This window comes from Lichenostomus cassidix, chromosome 3 (assembly GCF_008360975.1).
Source record: "Lichenostomus cassidix isolate B80296 chromosome 3, HeHo_3.0, whole genome shotgun sequence".
NCBI lineage: Eukaryota > Metazoa > Chordata > Aves > Passeriformes > Meliphagidae > Lichenostomus > Lichenostomus cassidix.
In genome coordinates this window covers 58,774,833-58,788,119 of record NC_139483.1, presented here as the reverse complement: position 1 = coordinate 58,788,119, position 13,287 = coordinate 58,774,833, and the positions used below count along the sequence as shown (strand labels likewise).

The 13,287-nt window shown below is 37.8% G+C and overlaps 1 protein-coding gene across 7 annotated transcripts in view; it reads left to right on the top strand.

Moving 5' to 3' along the window:
• The window catches only part of LAMA2 (laminin subunit alpha 2), a 342,287-nt gene that overhangs the window by 227,876 nt on the left and 101,124 nt on the right, over positions 1 to 13,287 (top strand). For all 7 annotated transcript variants that reach the window (XM_085055980.1, XM_085055978.1, XM_085055977.1 and 4 more), the window contains 6 exons: positions 761 to 994; positions 4,621 to 4,764; positions 7,113 to 7,292; positions 7,996 to 8,184; positions 8,280 to 8,518; positions 13,122 to 13,239. In XM_085055980.1, the coding sequence (XP_084912106.1) occupies positions 761 to 994; positions 4,621 to 4,764; positions 7,113 to 7,292; positions 7,996 to 8,184; positions 8,280 to 8,518; positions 13,122 to 13,239 (1,104 nt within the window). The remainder of the gene's footprint in view (positions 1 to 760; positions 995 to 4,620; positions 4,765 to 7,112; positions 7,293 to 7,995; positions 8,185 to 8,279; positions 8,519 to 13,121; positions 13,240 to 13,287) is intronic.

Below are 13,287 nucleotides of genomic sequence, written 5' to 3'. Positions count from 1 at the left end.
TGAGGGATTCTCCTGCTCTTCGGAAGTCTGCACTTTTCACTGCTACTTACATCTGTATTCAGTATCTAGACACTCTGGCAAATCACCTATTTCTATCCTCACTTGCCTGTGCAAATCTTACTCTGTGAGCAAGTTTACTGCCAAATATATCACATGACTAAATCACTAGCCCTTACTGTGTAAATTACTGTCATCTAGGAGTCTTGTTTGTACAAAGAGTACGGTTACATGTCTGATGGATGAGTAATAGACACTGAACTAGATTCCTCTGGAACCATTGAACCAATTTCTCCTGAGCAATTCCAATTTTAGGAAAGTGTTCTGAACATGCCTGCAGAGAATTTACATGCAAAATACTTTTTTGAGAGTGCTTGTAGTTTCTGAGTTAATTTTGTCCACAAAGTATTCCAACGTCCTTGACCCTTTTAGGTTTATTTGTTTTCAATACCTAACTTGGCAGTGATAAGTGATATCCATTAAAAAAATCCTACCAGTGTTGTAAATGTATTTAGTGTAAATTCTTGACCCTTGTTGAGTAAAAATATATTATTGGCCTTATAATTTAGATGTGTTATTTTCAGACAGTGGAAATGCAATGCTGTATTTTATTTATAGATGCTTGAAAGAGGTGAATTGCTTTTTGGTTGGTTTTTGGTTTTGGTTGTTTTGTTTTTAGATTTGGCTTGGTTTGTTTTGCTTTCTGGTTTGTTTTTTTTCAGAAGCACAATTGCAATTGTCTCCTTCTTTCTCTCCTTTTCAGCCCTGTGACTGCAGCCTCATTGGAGCCCTAAGTTCTCAGTGTGACTTAAATACAGGCTGTTGCTTCTGCCGCCCTGAATTCTCTGGGGAAAAATGCACTGAGTGCAGGTTGGGCTACTGGAATTTTCCACATTGTGTTGCTTGTCAGTGCTTCCTGGCTGGGACTGATCCACAGAGCTGTGATACAGAGGGGAAGTGCTCATGCATTGATCATTCTGGCCAGTGCAGCTGCAAGGTAGGACAATGAAGGTTGTAAACTGATCTTGTTAATGCTGAGAAGTTTATTTCAGAATTAATTGACACTTGCATGTTGAACATACATTGTTCAAACAATACATGCAGAGCAATCTCCTTGGTTTTCATAGTGCATTTACAAACTACTGTGGGAGGAGTCCCACATAAAGAAAGACTTATGCGTTTATCATTTACTTTTTCACATACTGACATTTGCCAGGATAGCATCCTCTTAAGCTTTTCTTCCCACTTCGTATTTCTTTCTGTTCTTACAGAACTGTTGCTGGTTCATCCCCATTATACAATTCTTGTTCAGATACTGGGCACAATAAAAACAAACACATCAGTAATAACAGTATGCCACAGTGCTAATTCAAAGTGCATTGACTTAGAAGGAGTCAATATTCCTCATTTCATGAGTGGAAATCACTGCAGTAGTATCTGTTCTGAGTGGACTGCATCCACTTCAGGATCACAAAAGCAAAGACTCTTGGCAAGATCATCCACAACATTCCTATTTGGAACTGTGCTTGGAAGAACAGCACACTTAGGTGGTTTGAGAATTGGCTGGATTGTTGGGCTTCAAGGGCAGTAATCAGTGATTTGATATGCAGCTGGTAGACAGCAAGCAGAGTATCCCAGAGCCAATACCTTCATCAGCGACACAGATGACCGAATTCACAATCAGCACATTTGAAAATACTGCTGACTTGGAGGAGGTCGAGGTTGACATGCTGAACAGTAAAATTACAGTCTAGAGGGTTCTTGAAAAGACTGATAAGTGGGAAAATAGAAATAGAAAGGTCATTAACTGGAGTGGAATGACCTCAAGAATCAGTACAGCTTGGGAGGAAAAAGCCTGAGCAGCAATCCTGCTGGAAAGCACAATATAAACCAACCATGTACTCTCCTGGTAAATAAGGCAAACTGCCCACTGAGCTGGATGCAGTGAGCTGAGCAGTGAGCACAGTGGCCAATGCAGCTGCACAGGAGGACATCACACAGAGCATGACGAGCAGAGGAAAGGCTTTATCTATCGGTGCTCTACTCTCGCTGTAGTCGGTGCATTTCCAAGACTGCATTTGGAAATGGTGTCCAGTTTTAGGACCTGATTTGAAAGTGTTGCTGAGAAATTGGAGAGGATCCAGAGAAGAGTCCCGCAGCAGATGATCTGTGAGGATGTACTGAGAGAGCTGGACTCTCTTAGTCTGAAAAAGGAAGCTAATAAGAGGAAATGTGATTACAGCCTATATAGCCACTTCAAAGAGTAGTTGATGGAATCAAGTCCTTTCTGATGATGGCTGAAGATGTAACAAGGGACAACAGCTGCAAATGGAAGCTTGGGAATTTTGGGTTGGACGTTAGAAAAAAAAATCCGAGTCATACAGCACTGGTGCACATTATCCAGAAATATGTGACATCTCCATTCGATGAGATTTTCAAGAACTGGCATGGGTAACCTGATCTAGTATTGGTGATAGTCTTGCTTCTAGGAGGAGGTTTATAAAAGTGAGCCCTAGAGATTCTTTCTGTGATTTAGATTCATTCTTCTTCTTTAGGTCTGTATTGACACAAAGAGCTAGTAAAATGGAAGGATGAATTTAAATTATTCAATTGCCAGGTAATTATTTTGTTAAATGGGCACCAGTCACTTAATTGTGAGTTTCAATACTCAGAACTGTAGAAAAAATTAGGTTGGAAGTGATCTATGGAGGTCATCGAGTGCAGCGCCTTGTGTGAAATACATTGCTGAGGCAGTACTGCCAAGGATGGGGAGAGATTTCACACCCTCTTTGTACAAACTGCTTGACCCCCCTCCCATTTTTCTGGTATATTTGAACAGAAAACATCATGTTCTATTTCCCAAATACTGATTGATTTGACGATGACACCAAAAGAAAACTAAAGTGAGTTGACCACATGGACTGTCTGAATGAAAGTCAGTGCTATTTGCCATGTGTCAGCCTCTGAAATGGAGAAATTGAAGTATCTCAATTCTTTCAGCCTCTTTTGACACATGATAAGCAGCAGCCCCTCTAACCATCTTGGTGCCCCATTTCTGGATTAGGTCCAGTAGGTCACAGAATCACAGAATGGGTCAGGCTGGAAGGGACCACTGGAGGTCATCTAATCCAACCCAACTGCTCAAGCAGGATCGCCTCAAGCACATGACTCAGGATTGTGTCTGGACTGCTATCTCCTGAAAAGGAGACTCCGCGACTTCTCTGGGTCATTGTCTTTCTTGCAGCTCTTGTAAGCACTAAGTAGAAAGAGTGGGGGTTGATGGCATTTTAAAATAGAAGTGTTTCTTTGTTAATGCTATTAAGTCTAATAATATAGGTGCTTCTATGTTTCTCTGAGTGCAAACGAAAAGTGTATATTTAGCTGATGATAAACGATAAAGAAGCGCAATTGACATGAAACAGAATTCAAAGCAAGTCAAAATCACCAATTAAGAGGGAAAATGGACAAATAATACTGAATTAAGTAAGCTTTTTTCCCCCCACAGAATTTAAATCTAAGATTAAATTTAAATCTAGGGTTGGTTAACCTTTTGTGTAACTTTTTTGAAAGAGTTATATATTGAAGAAACTAGATTTTCACAAAATGGTAATCATTCCCATTTAAACCTGCTGTTACAGCTGTAGAAATGAGCTTTCAAAGGCTCAGGAGCCCCATTGTCAGCCCTGACAAAAAGCAGCAAAATCTAAGCTAAATACAGTGTAGGCACATTTGTTGATAGAGTTACATGTGGAAATGAGGGTTAAAACTGGTAAATCCTCAGGGATAATGTTGCTTTTTTGTATAAGCTTTGAAAAGTTGAATTTGTTTTTTGGATTGGCTTCTTCACACTAGTCTCAAGAGAAAAAAATTGTGTTTGGGGAGAAAAAGCCAGCCAGTGCTTTCATATTGGTGGTTTTTTTTTCTTTTTAATACCTTGGTCTCAGTATGAAAATGGTTTTAAAATGCTCTGCATAAATTACTGTGTATCTGCCCTATCTGGAATAGCTTTTTACTTGGACTAATTGAAAAATGAAAATAAAAGCATTGACAGTACAACAGTGAAACATTTCAGCCTTGTTAATACTGTTCAATGATGTGGAAAACAATCATGAAGAGGGGAAAGCTTTTCTCTCCAGAATTTCCATTAAAATACGTTTCTCAGCAAGAACATTTAGTGCTGTACCTTAAATATCTGAACATGTCAATGATAATTCCTATTAAACAGAAGGCTTGATTAACATGGGCAATTTCAGAAGAACTTATTTTTCTTATCTTATCAATCAGTTATTGAGCATGTCATGCCTAAAGTGCCATTTAATTTTTCTGTGCTTACAACTTTCGGTGTGAAGCCAGCATTTATTGCTCAGAGCTACTCAGTGGATACAAATGCAAATGCCTTAATTACATTAATTACATATGTTTGCATACACACGTGATAAGAAGCTGGAGAGTTCCTTGAATATTTCCTAACGCTCATTATTATTTCTTTCAGCACCCTGTTATTATCGTTACAGTATGATTTTCTCTTTCTATCGCTACCTTCAAATAAAACTCGGGATTTTATTCTGCCTTTATTTTTGGGTTGGTTTTTTTTTCCCTTTTAAAATATCTTCTCTATTCCAGGTTAATGTGGAAGGTGTCCACTGTGACAGGTGCAAGTCTGGTACATTTGGTCTCTCTGCCAGAAACCCACTTGGCTGCAGCAGTTGCTATTGCTTTGGCCTGACTACACAGTGCAGCGAGGCAAGGGGGCTGATCCGCGTGTGGGTGAGTAGGAAACTGCTGAGCCATGTAATGCGATAATGTTGTTTCCTGCTGGCATCTTTTAGTCAGGCACTGAGAGGTAGCTAGAAAATGGCCAAACATTTAAGCAATCACTTTCCTGCTTGTGCTTTGAGGAGTGGTGAGAGCGATATGTTCCATTAGACAATCAGGGTCAAGACATTAAAAGGAAATAAGTAGATAAGAAAATGAGTGATAGGATAGCTGACATCCAGCCAAAGTAAAGCTATTAAACCCCCAAGAAAGGGCAAGTTAGTCATGTGGGGAAATTATGCGGTCCAATGCATTGCAACATAATCCCTTGTACATGATACACAGTTTACCCAGGTGTATTCAAGGGTCACAGATGCTTGTTGTCCAGCATAAATTCCCAGTAGTTCAGTTAATGTTTATTTTCCTTGTTGGTTTTGTTGTTTTCGTAGGGTTTTCCTTTATTTTTAAAAAATAGCTTATTGAAGCTATTTTTAAATTCAAGCATGGAAAGGTATAATCCATCAGAGAAAACAAGGAGTTTTTACACCTGTTTGTGGAAGAGGGCCTTGAGACCTATGCTGGACTGATAAATAAGGCAGACTGGATGTCTCCATTTCATCTGTACAACAAGCACAAAACACACACTGAGACTGCTGTTGTGCCAGCTCCTCAGTTGCCTTCTGGAGGAGAGATTTCTAATGGAAAATGACCAGTTCTATCCCCGTGATAGTAAGTGATATCTCTGCTCAAAAGAATGCCAACCATAGAAGGAATGTCTGCCTAATACAAATCAGCCAAAGCCCCAGATTCGTCATGTACAAGCCTCAGTTAGATAAGGATACTTCAGGCTGAAATCGAGTTTATCTCTCTTGCTTAATATAATATGGATAGCACTTATTCCCCCCTTCATTGTTCAATCCCGTAGCACCTCTTTCCCTTTGCAGTGGATGAAGTGATTTATTATGATCTGACCCAGTTTTTCTCATTATTTCAGTTTTGCCCATCATATGCTGTGAGACTGGAGATGAAAGGCTGTAGAAGGCTGACAAGTTATAAAATTTAATCAAGTTCTGTAACAGCAACAGTTCTGGATAATTGTGCTTTGACCTTTATGGCAGCACAAAGCAGAAACAGTTTAAACCTCCTGATTATTTTGTTTCTCATTATTAATTTCCTTTTGTGTTTATGCTCATATGTAAAGAAGTGTGTGTCCATGTCTCATCTAGTATTTGGTACTCTGATCTCTTTCAGAATTGATAGAGAACTGTAAACTCAGTGAGACGTTCTGCCCGCTGCTAGTGGCTATTTCAGATACTCTCAGGTGCTTCAAATGACAGTAGACTTGTTTAAACAAGCAAATCTGTCGTGTATGACAATAAGGCATGGCTGATGAACTATCTGAAATTCAAATGTGTTGATCCTTTCCTTGATATCTCAAGTATTAAACAGTAGAATACAGTTAGGATATAAAATCAGTAAATCTCACTCAGGGTTGGCAATGTTAGGAGTGTTTCCATGTCTGATCAGTCCATACATGCTGCTGTAAGTAGAAATACCTGGATACAGTACAGGGCTCATTACCTGACTCCCATCTCATGACCACTTTGTTGAAGGGATGACTGCTACCTGCATTTGTTTTGTCTTCTGCATTCTTTTGGAGAAAGCAGTACTGATACCAGCTCTTTGCATCTGTTCACACATTCCCTGAGATACTTCCATTGGCACAGAATTACTAAGACTCTCACTACAGTTTTTGATCAAAATAATGATTTCAGTATAATGCTAATGAGACTTTGTAAACCAGTCTAAGAAAATTGCAAGCATATAAATGGTATCCTTGTATTTTTTTAGTAAAGCTGAATTTAGAGTTACAGAAGCCCTCTCTGAGGCCTCACTCTCTGCATATTGCCTGGAGATATCTAGCTTGAATATTGCATAGAAATATCAAGGGATTGGGCACTGTGTTCCACAGCTCTGGTGATGTATAATAAGTGGTGGAGAGAACTCTGCTTCTTCGTGAGATACATTTCTCACAATCTGAACAAAAGAGGCCTGAGACTAAAATAGCACTAGGAAAATCACTTTGATAAAATTCGTGGAATCACTTGCTGATTAAAGTATTTTAACCAGTGCTGCTACATTCTTTGTTAACATGAGGACAAGGTGCAAAAGGCTCAAGGGGAAAGTAATTATCAGCACTGTTCATACCTGGAGTAGCAAGACTGCTTTGAGACAAATTGCTCATGATGTGAAATGAAATTACCTAGAAGTAATTTTTTTAAGAGCTAGAATTTAAAGACTAACACTTCATGGGGAAAAATAGAGTTAATTTTCTTCTTGAATTTTTTGAATATGCTTAGGTGACCTTGAAGCCAGAGCAAATGATTCTGCCACTAGTGGATGAAAATCTTCAGCGTAGCACTCTTTCGGGGATTGCATTCCAGCCTCCTGAAATAGTAGCAAATATAGACCAGGTGATGCAGGATCTTCGGTCAGAACCTGTTTACTGGAGACTTCCAGAGCAGTTTGAGGGACGAAAGGTAAACCTAAAATTCCACTGAATAGTGACATGTTTGTTTTTTGGTTTTTTTTTTTTTTGTCTTATATTACTATTTTAAAGCACATTTTATCCCTCCCAATAAGCATGTCTTCACACAGTGCAAGTTACTTCAAAAGAAAATAAATGCTATTCAATTATTAAAAATTATGCTTTGTTATTATGGAAATTCATAAAGTAACACAAACTGTTTTACAAGTTAATATCTGTGAATATCTATGTTATATTCTTCTACTGGATAAATTTTCTTATAAAAATGTTATTTGAAAAATTAAGCTGCACGAATTTAATACAACGCTCTTGCAATTTTTTGTTTCTCTAATTTTTAAACAAAAAATACATGACATTTGTATATTACATGGGAGAAAATGATTGAAATATATAACACTCCTTTTGGATGTTGTTATGCACCTCTATGAAGATTTATTTCGCACTTTGATATTTCTTGGTTTGGGGGAACACCAAGGCACATATAAAGAAATAGATAACACATTGGTTTTACTGTAATACTGTAACAAATTGTTAATCGGTGTTTTTGAACACAGCCCTTGTCCCCATATAGTTCCACAAGCATGTATTGCTATTTTCTACCATGAATGCATTCATCAGTGCTGAGCACATCTAGCTCCTTCCCAGGAATTTTTTTTTAGCTAACTGAAAATGGGTTTTTTTTTGTGCTTTGTCAGCTGACTGCTTATGGAGGGAAACTGAAATATGCCATCTACTTTGAAGCACGAGAAGAGACAGGTTATACTACCTACTACCCACAAGTCATCATCAGAGGTGGGCCTCCCACAAATACGAGAATTATTGTCCGGCACATGGCTGCCCCTCTGATTGGGCAGTTGACCAGGCATGAGATAGAGATGACAGAGGTAATGTTTCCATCTGCTTTTTTTAGCCCAAAACTTAAGCATACGGTTCTTTAGAATATTGTTAATAATCTGTCTTTCGTTTTCCTGTCTTTCAGCATGAATGGGAGTACTATGGTGATGACCGAAGACCCAGAAACACTGTGCCCTGGGAATATTATCATGGTAACCCAGGGCCCAACAGGACGATGTCTCAGGCAGATTTCACCTGGAAACATTATGGAGATGACTCAAGACCAAGTAGAACTGTATCCCGGGAAGACTTCATGAATGTGTTGTATGATGTTCATTACATCCTTATCAAGGCGACTCATGGCAATATCATGAGGCAGAGCAGGTAACTCTTTCATGCAGGGATCTGAAAAAATGCAGTAGTCACAGATAACCCAGCTATTCCCAACAGAATTGGTATTCATGACACCAGCTATAAGCCATTGCTGAGAAGAAGGAGCAGAAGGAATTAGCATTCGGCGCAGAGGAAGACACAGGAGAGGGAAGTTTTATGCACTAGAAGATTCAAATTATACTAGCCAAGTAGAATCTCTCTTTTCAAGATTCTAAAAGAGAAAACACATGTAGCCACACACATTCTGAAACAAACCTAGTGTATTTTTTGAATAAAGGTCTATTTTATGAAAGCATGATGCTGTAATTAAATATAAATATTAGCATATGAAGGAATTTTCTCCTGCAAGTGGGAAATTGAATATATTAGGGTCAGATACAACAATTTCTGTTCCATCTATTAATTAATAAGTTATGCAAGGAAGTAAAGATAACACTAAATTTGAAGTGGACATCAGGCACCAACATGACAGGAACAGTACCAAAGTTTGCTGCAATCTAAAGGTCAACTGTAAGATTTTACACTAAAAGTAGCAGTCAGTTGAACCAACAAGGAACACCTGCTTAGTTACCTATTCTTCAAAGAGGAGTCTGTTGTTTACAACATATCACCAGGTGAACATGATTCAATAACAATATTCTTGTTGAGAAATGCTAATTCTTTATCTGCATGTATAAATAGATATGGCCTGCAATGTGAAAGAAACAACCTCTTTTTCTTCCACCCAACACTAGTAAAGCCTAAGCATCAAGTTCTGGTTAATAGAATTCACAAAAAAAGGTATAAAAGTGCTCAGAGGATATCAGTGAACCTCATTGCAGGTTAGAAAATATGACATGTGCAAGAAGATGTAAAGAAATAAATATGTTTAGAAACTAGCAGTTGCCTTAAGATGCTCAAAATTTTGTCACAGAGAAAAAGGAAAGAATGTGTTCTATGTTGCCATGATAGGTAAGTCAAAAACAAAATTTAGCTTAAGCTTCAGCAGAAAAGGTTGACATTAGACATGAAAGTTAAACTGCTGGGGGTAAAGAAGTTCTAGTATAGATTACATAGACAATTGCGAGAAGTTTTTACTAATTAATTCACAATATCCTTTGCATTCAAAATTTATTGGCAAGGACATGGGAATAATCAGAGATAAACTCCAAAGGTCTCCAGAGGTCTTTTTTATGATTCTCTCATAAAAGTGGTAGGCTAAAATTATCTCTAGATTTTTAGGGTACAAATAGGTCTTTAAGAGCCTTGCCTTTGGAGTTTGAAGGTAGGGGCAGATACCATGCAATGTCACGGCATTGTGTGACAAAAAACAGTGGTTATTGCTGCTGTTGTTTCTCTTTAAAGTATATAATTTACAGAAAATGTAAATTCATGCAGCTTGCACTGGCTAGATGCTAAATATTAGTAGCAGATGCCGTAAGTGTTTAGCATTGCTTTCATTTATTTTTGGCATACTCCATTTAGGATATTGTATTACAAGCATAGGGGATTCCCAGGAAAAGAGTTATGAAGGTAACTCCAATGCAATGTGGAAAATTTGAGAAGCATATTCATGTTTCATGTATGTTTCTCTCTTCCCTCTAAGCAGTAGAGATCTTAGCTCAGCTGTAGAAGCAAAAATTGAGTACTGTCTCAGCTTGAGCATCAAAAGGAAAGTTATGAAAGCAAAGCTGATTTTGTTCTGGTGTGTGTGTGACTGCTGTGGCTGCACTAGACCTACACTGTAACACACAACTATTTTATCAAAGCTGCCCAGTAATGAGGCAGGCAGAAGAGGGTGAGACTTTTCATTTCCAAGGCAGGTTTGCAAGGTGTCACTTAAAGAATCAGAATATATTTTTACAGCATGGTATTTCAGAATGTGACATTTTATGACAGCAGAACTTAGCAAACCGTTCATCTGGTCTTTCTGGTAACTCTCCATCTGAAGTCATAACCTTGCATATAATTCTGTATTTGATTTTGGAGGCGATTATGTTACAATGGATTTTTATGAGCTGTCTAGTTAAAAAGTTTACATTTATCACATGGTATCTGAGACTTTAAGTAGAATATAGCAAGAATACATTATTTTTTTCAAGTTAATACCTTGAATGATCTCAGTGGAAGTTTGGCATAAGACTACAAAATAAATCCCCAGAAATGTTTTTAAAGGTTAGTGGAATATTACCTTGCACAAGAATTGAAGGCTTTTATTAAAAATAAGCTGCAACCCTCTAAAGAACAATATTTGTACTCAAATTTAAACATATGTTTGAATTAAGTGACTTACAGTAAAACATTTGTTTAAATAGAGTGTGTAGTGCTTTCCAAGTAAGGGCCCTGTTCTAAACTAGTAAAGCTTCTCTTTCCACCTGATTGTGCATAGTAGGAAAAGATATATAGAGCAAAACAATCTGCAGATGGGAGGAGGAAAAGATATATATGAAGTAGTTTTACTTTTTTTTAGGTTTTAATAGTGCTTTAATTTCAATTGCATAGTTTAAAAGCTGCAGGTAAGTGATAAACTACAGGAAAAACACTTTAAAATCAAGTCAAAGTAGCAGCAGCAGTTGGGAACATAAAAATAGCTTCATTCGGGTGTTAGCATTCTATTAGCTGAACAGGTTAGTAGCAATGCTAATGTTGTTTCTGCTTCAAAGCTGCAGCATTATTAGTGATTTAGAGGTTTCTGCTAAGAATCCAAACACAAACATTTTTCTCCTGAATTGCTCATTTTGTTGCCCTCATTTTCACATTCAACACTCTAAATGGAAACATTGCTTTTATTAGATTTTGTTTTGCAACAGGGCTGTGATAATAAATTCCTTGAATTGAAGTATGCTTTCAATTTCACTGCGAATTATTTCAATATTCCCAGCTGTGATCAGGTAGCAGTTGTTTGACTGCTGCCTAATAGACAGTTTCCAAAAATCAACCAACCCTGACCTTCCTTAAGTAACATTTTCACACAAACAATAGGTAGCTTTGTGGCCCTAGAAAGCAGTGTTATCTAAATACAGCTTTGTGACAGTAAACAGTTTTTCAACTGTGCCCTCACTCTTGAGGATGATGGAGAGGAAGATTTCATTTTCTTTTCCCATTTAAATGTACAGAGATTGTAATGTAACCTTACATTGACATATCACACCTGAATGGTTTTGCCTCTTTATTTTCAGTCTGCTGTTCTGACCTGGCTTTGTTTGCTTGGGTTTTTTTTTTGTTCAATTTCCCTAGCTGACTGAACCCCTTTCTTCAGGTAATAGGAAGAGAGCACAGGGTTACTAGATTGATTTGGGAATTTTTATAGTGATGCAAGGTTATCAAGAGGTGTGGTTCTGGTCATGTAAGCTCAGTCACAAAACTCTCATCTAGTTCAGTAGTGGGCATTTGCTTTTTCTCCATTCATCCTGACATTGGTGCCTGTATGCCAATGAGCAGAAGAGTGTCACTCAGTCCCTCAGGAATCAAGGTCTGGGAGTTGATGAACAGGCTCTGATCATGAGGAGGAGGTGAGCAGCTCTGTGAGCTCCTCTCCATTAGCACTGTGCTCAGACACTGAATAGGCTCTACCCACATTATTGACATTTATTCAGCCAATTAGTCAGAACATCTTTGACATTTTATCTTAGGTTGCCATTATATTTGAAGCATTAAAATTTACCCTATTCTGCACTTTTTGTTTCTCTGAGGCAAAAGGTGTTCCAGATCACAGCATTCATTTAAGAAATCTAACAAATCCCCATTTAAAGAAGTAAACTTAAAGTACAGAATTGTAGAACACTAGGATTAAGTGTATTTCATTAGATGTTATATATGTTATCTTTGTCTGTGATGTACTCAACCGTATTTAGTAGGTCAGCATTCATGTTGGAAAGGCAAGGAGTGGTTGGGAGGCAAGGATATTATAATTATTAATACAATTAAACAAATGTTTGGGAAGTTAAAATGTTAGGAATGTGTCCCTTTCTGATATTAGCAGTTGCTTTTGTAGTAGGATTTCATGTTTGCTTTAAATTGTTTGTTTATATGTCTAAATAATCCTAAAAAAACAAAATTATACCTGGCTGCTGAACTTAAAACTCTTGCTCAAAAGTCAAAAGTCCAATGTCTTTGCAGTCTGTTCTAGAGCTTGCTAGGTTGCTTTAGTTGCTGAGAATAGATTTTATTTTATTTTTTTAATAGTTGCCTCATTAAAAGCTCATTAAGAGAACAATTTTACTGCCATACCCCTGAGAGTCATGAATTAGAACTGCATTTAGGTAGTCTGTGACTTCAATTTCCTAGTAAATCCTTCCAAATGAAGAATCAGATACGAATTTTTGTATGTTAACTTTTGTTAGTTTGGTCAAAAAGAGTCTAAAGAAAGAGATTAAATCAAGCTGGAGATTTAGTTATACTGTTGCCTAGAACTAGAAAATGAGACCAGAGGTGGTGTTAACTTCTTAGTTTCCTTGGGAGATGCAAAAGCCAGTGTTTTTTGTCCCCTGTAGATCAAGAATGCTACAAACAGCCAAATGAGACTGTTTTCTCCCATGGCAGCTAACTGCAAAGTAACTGGATTTGAGTTAATGCTTGACTAATCTCATTAGAGGTGTTTGCTCCTTTTTTTCAGGATTTCTGAGATCTCACTGGAAGTTGCTGAGGCTGGCTCTGTGTCTGGGATGGCTCCTCAGGCTTCCTTGATAGAGCACTGTGACTGCCCACCGGGTTATTCCGGTCTGTCCTGTGAGGTACAGTACTAACCTAACTCCCAGGAAAGGTCTTTGTGCCTTCTCTGG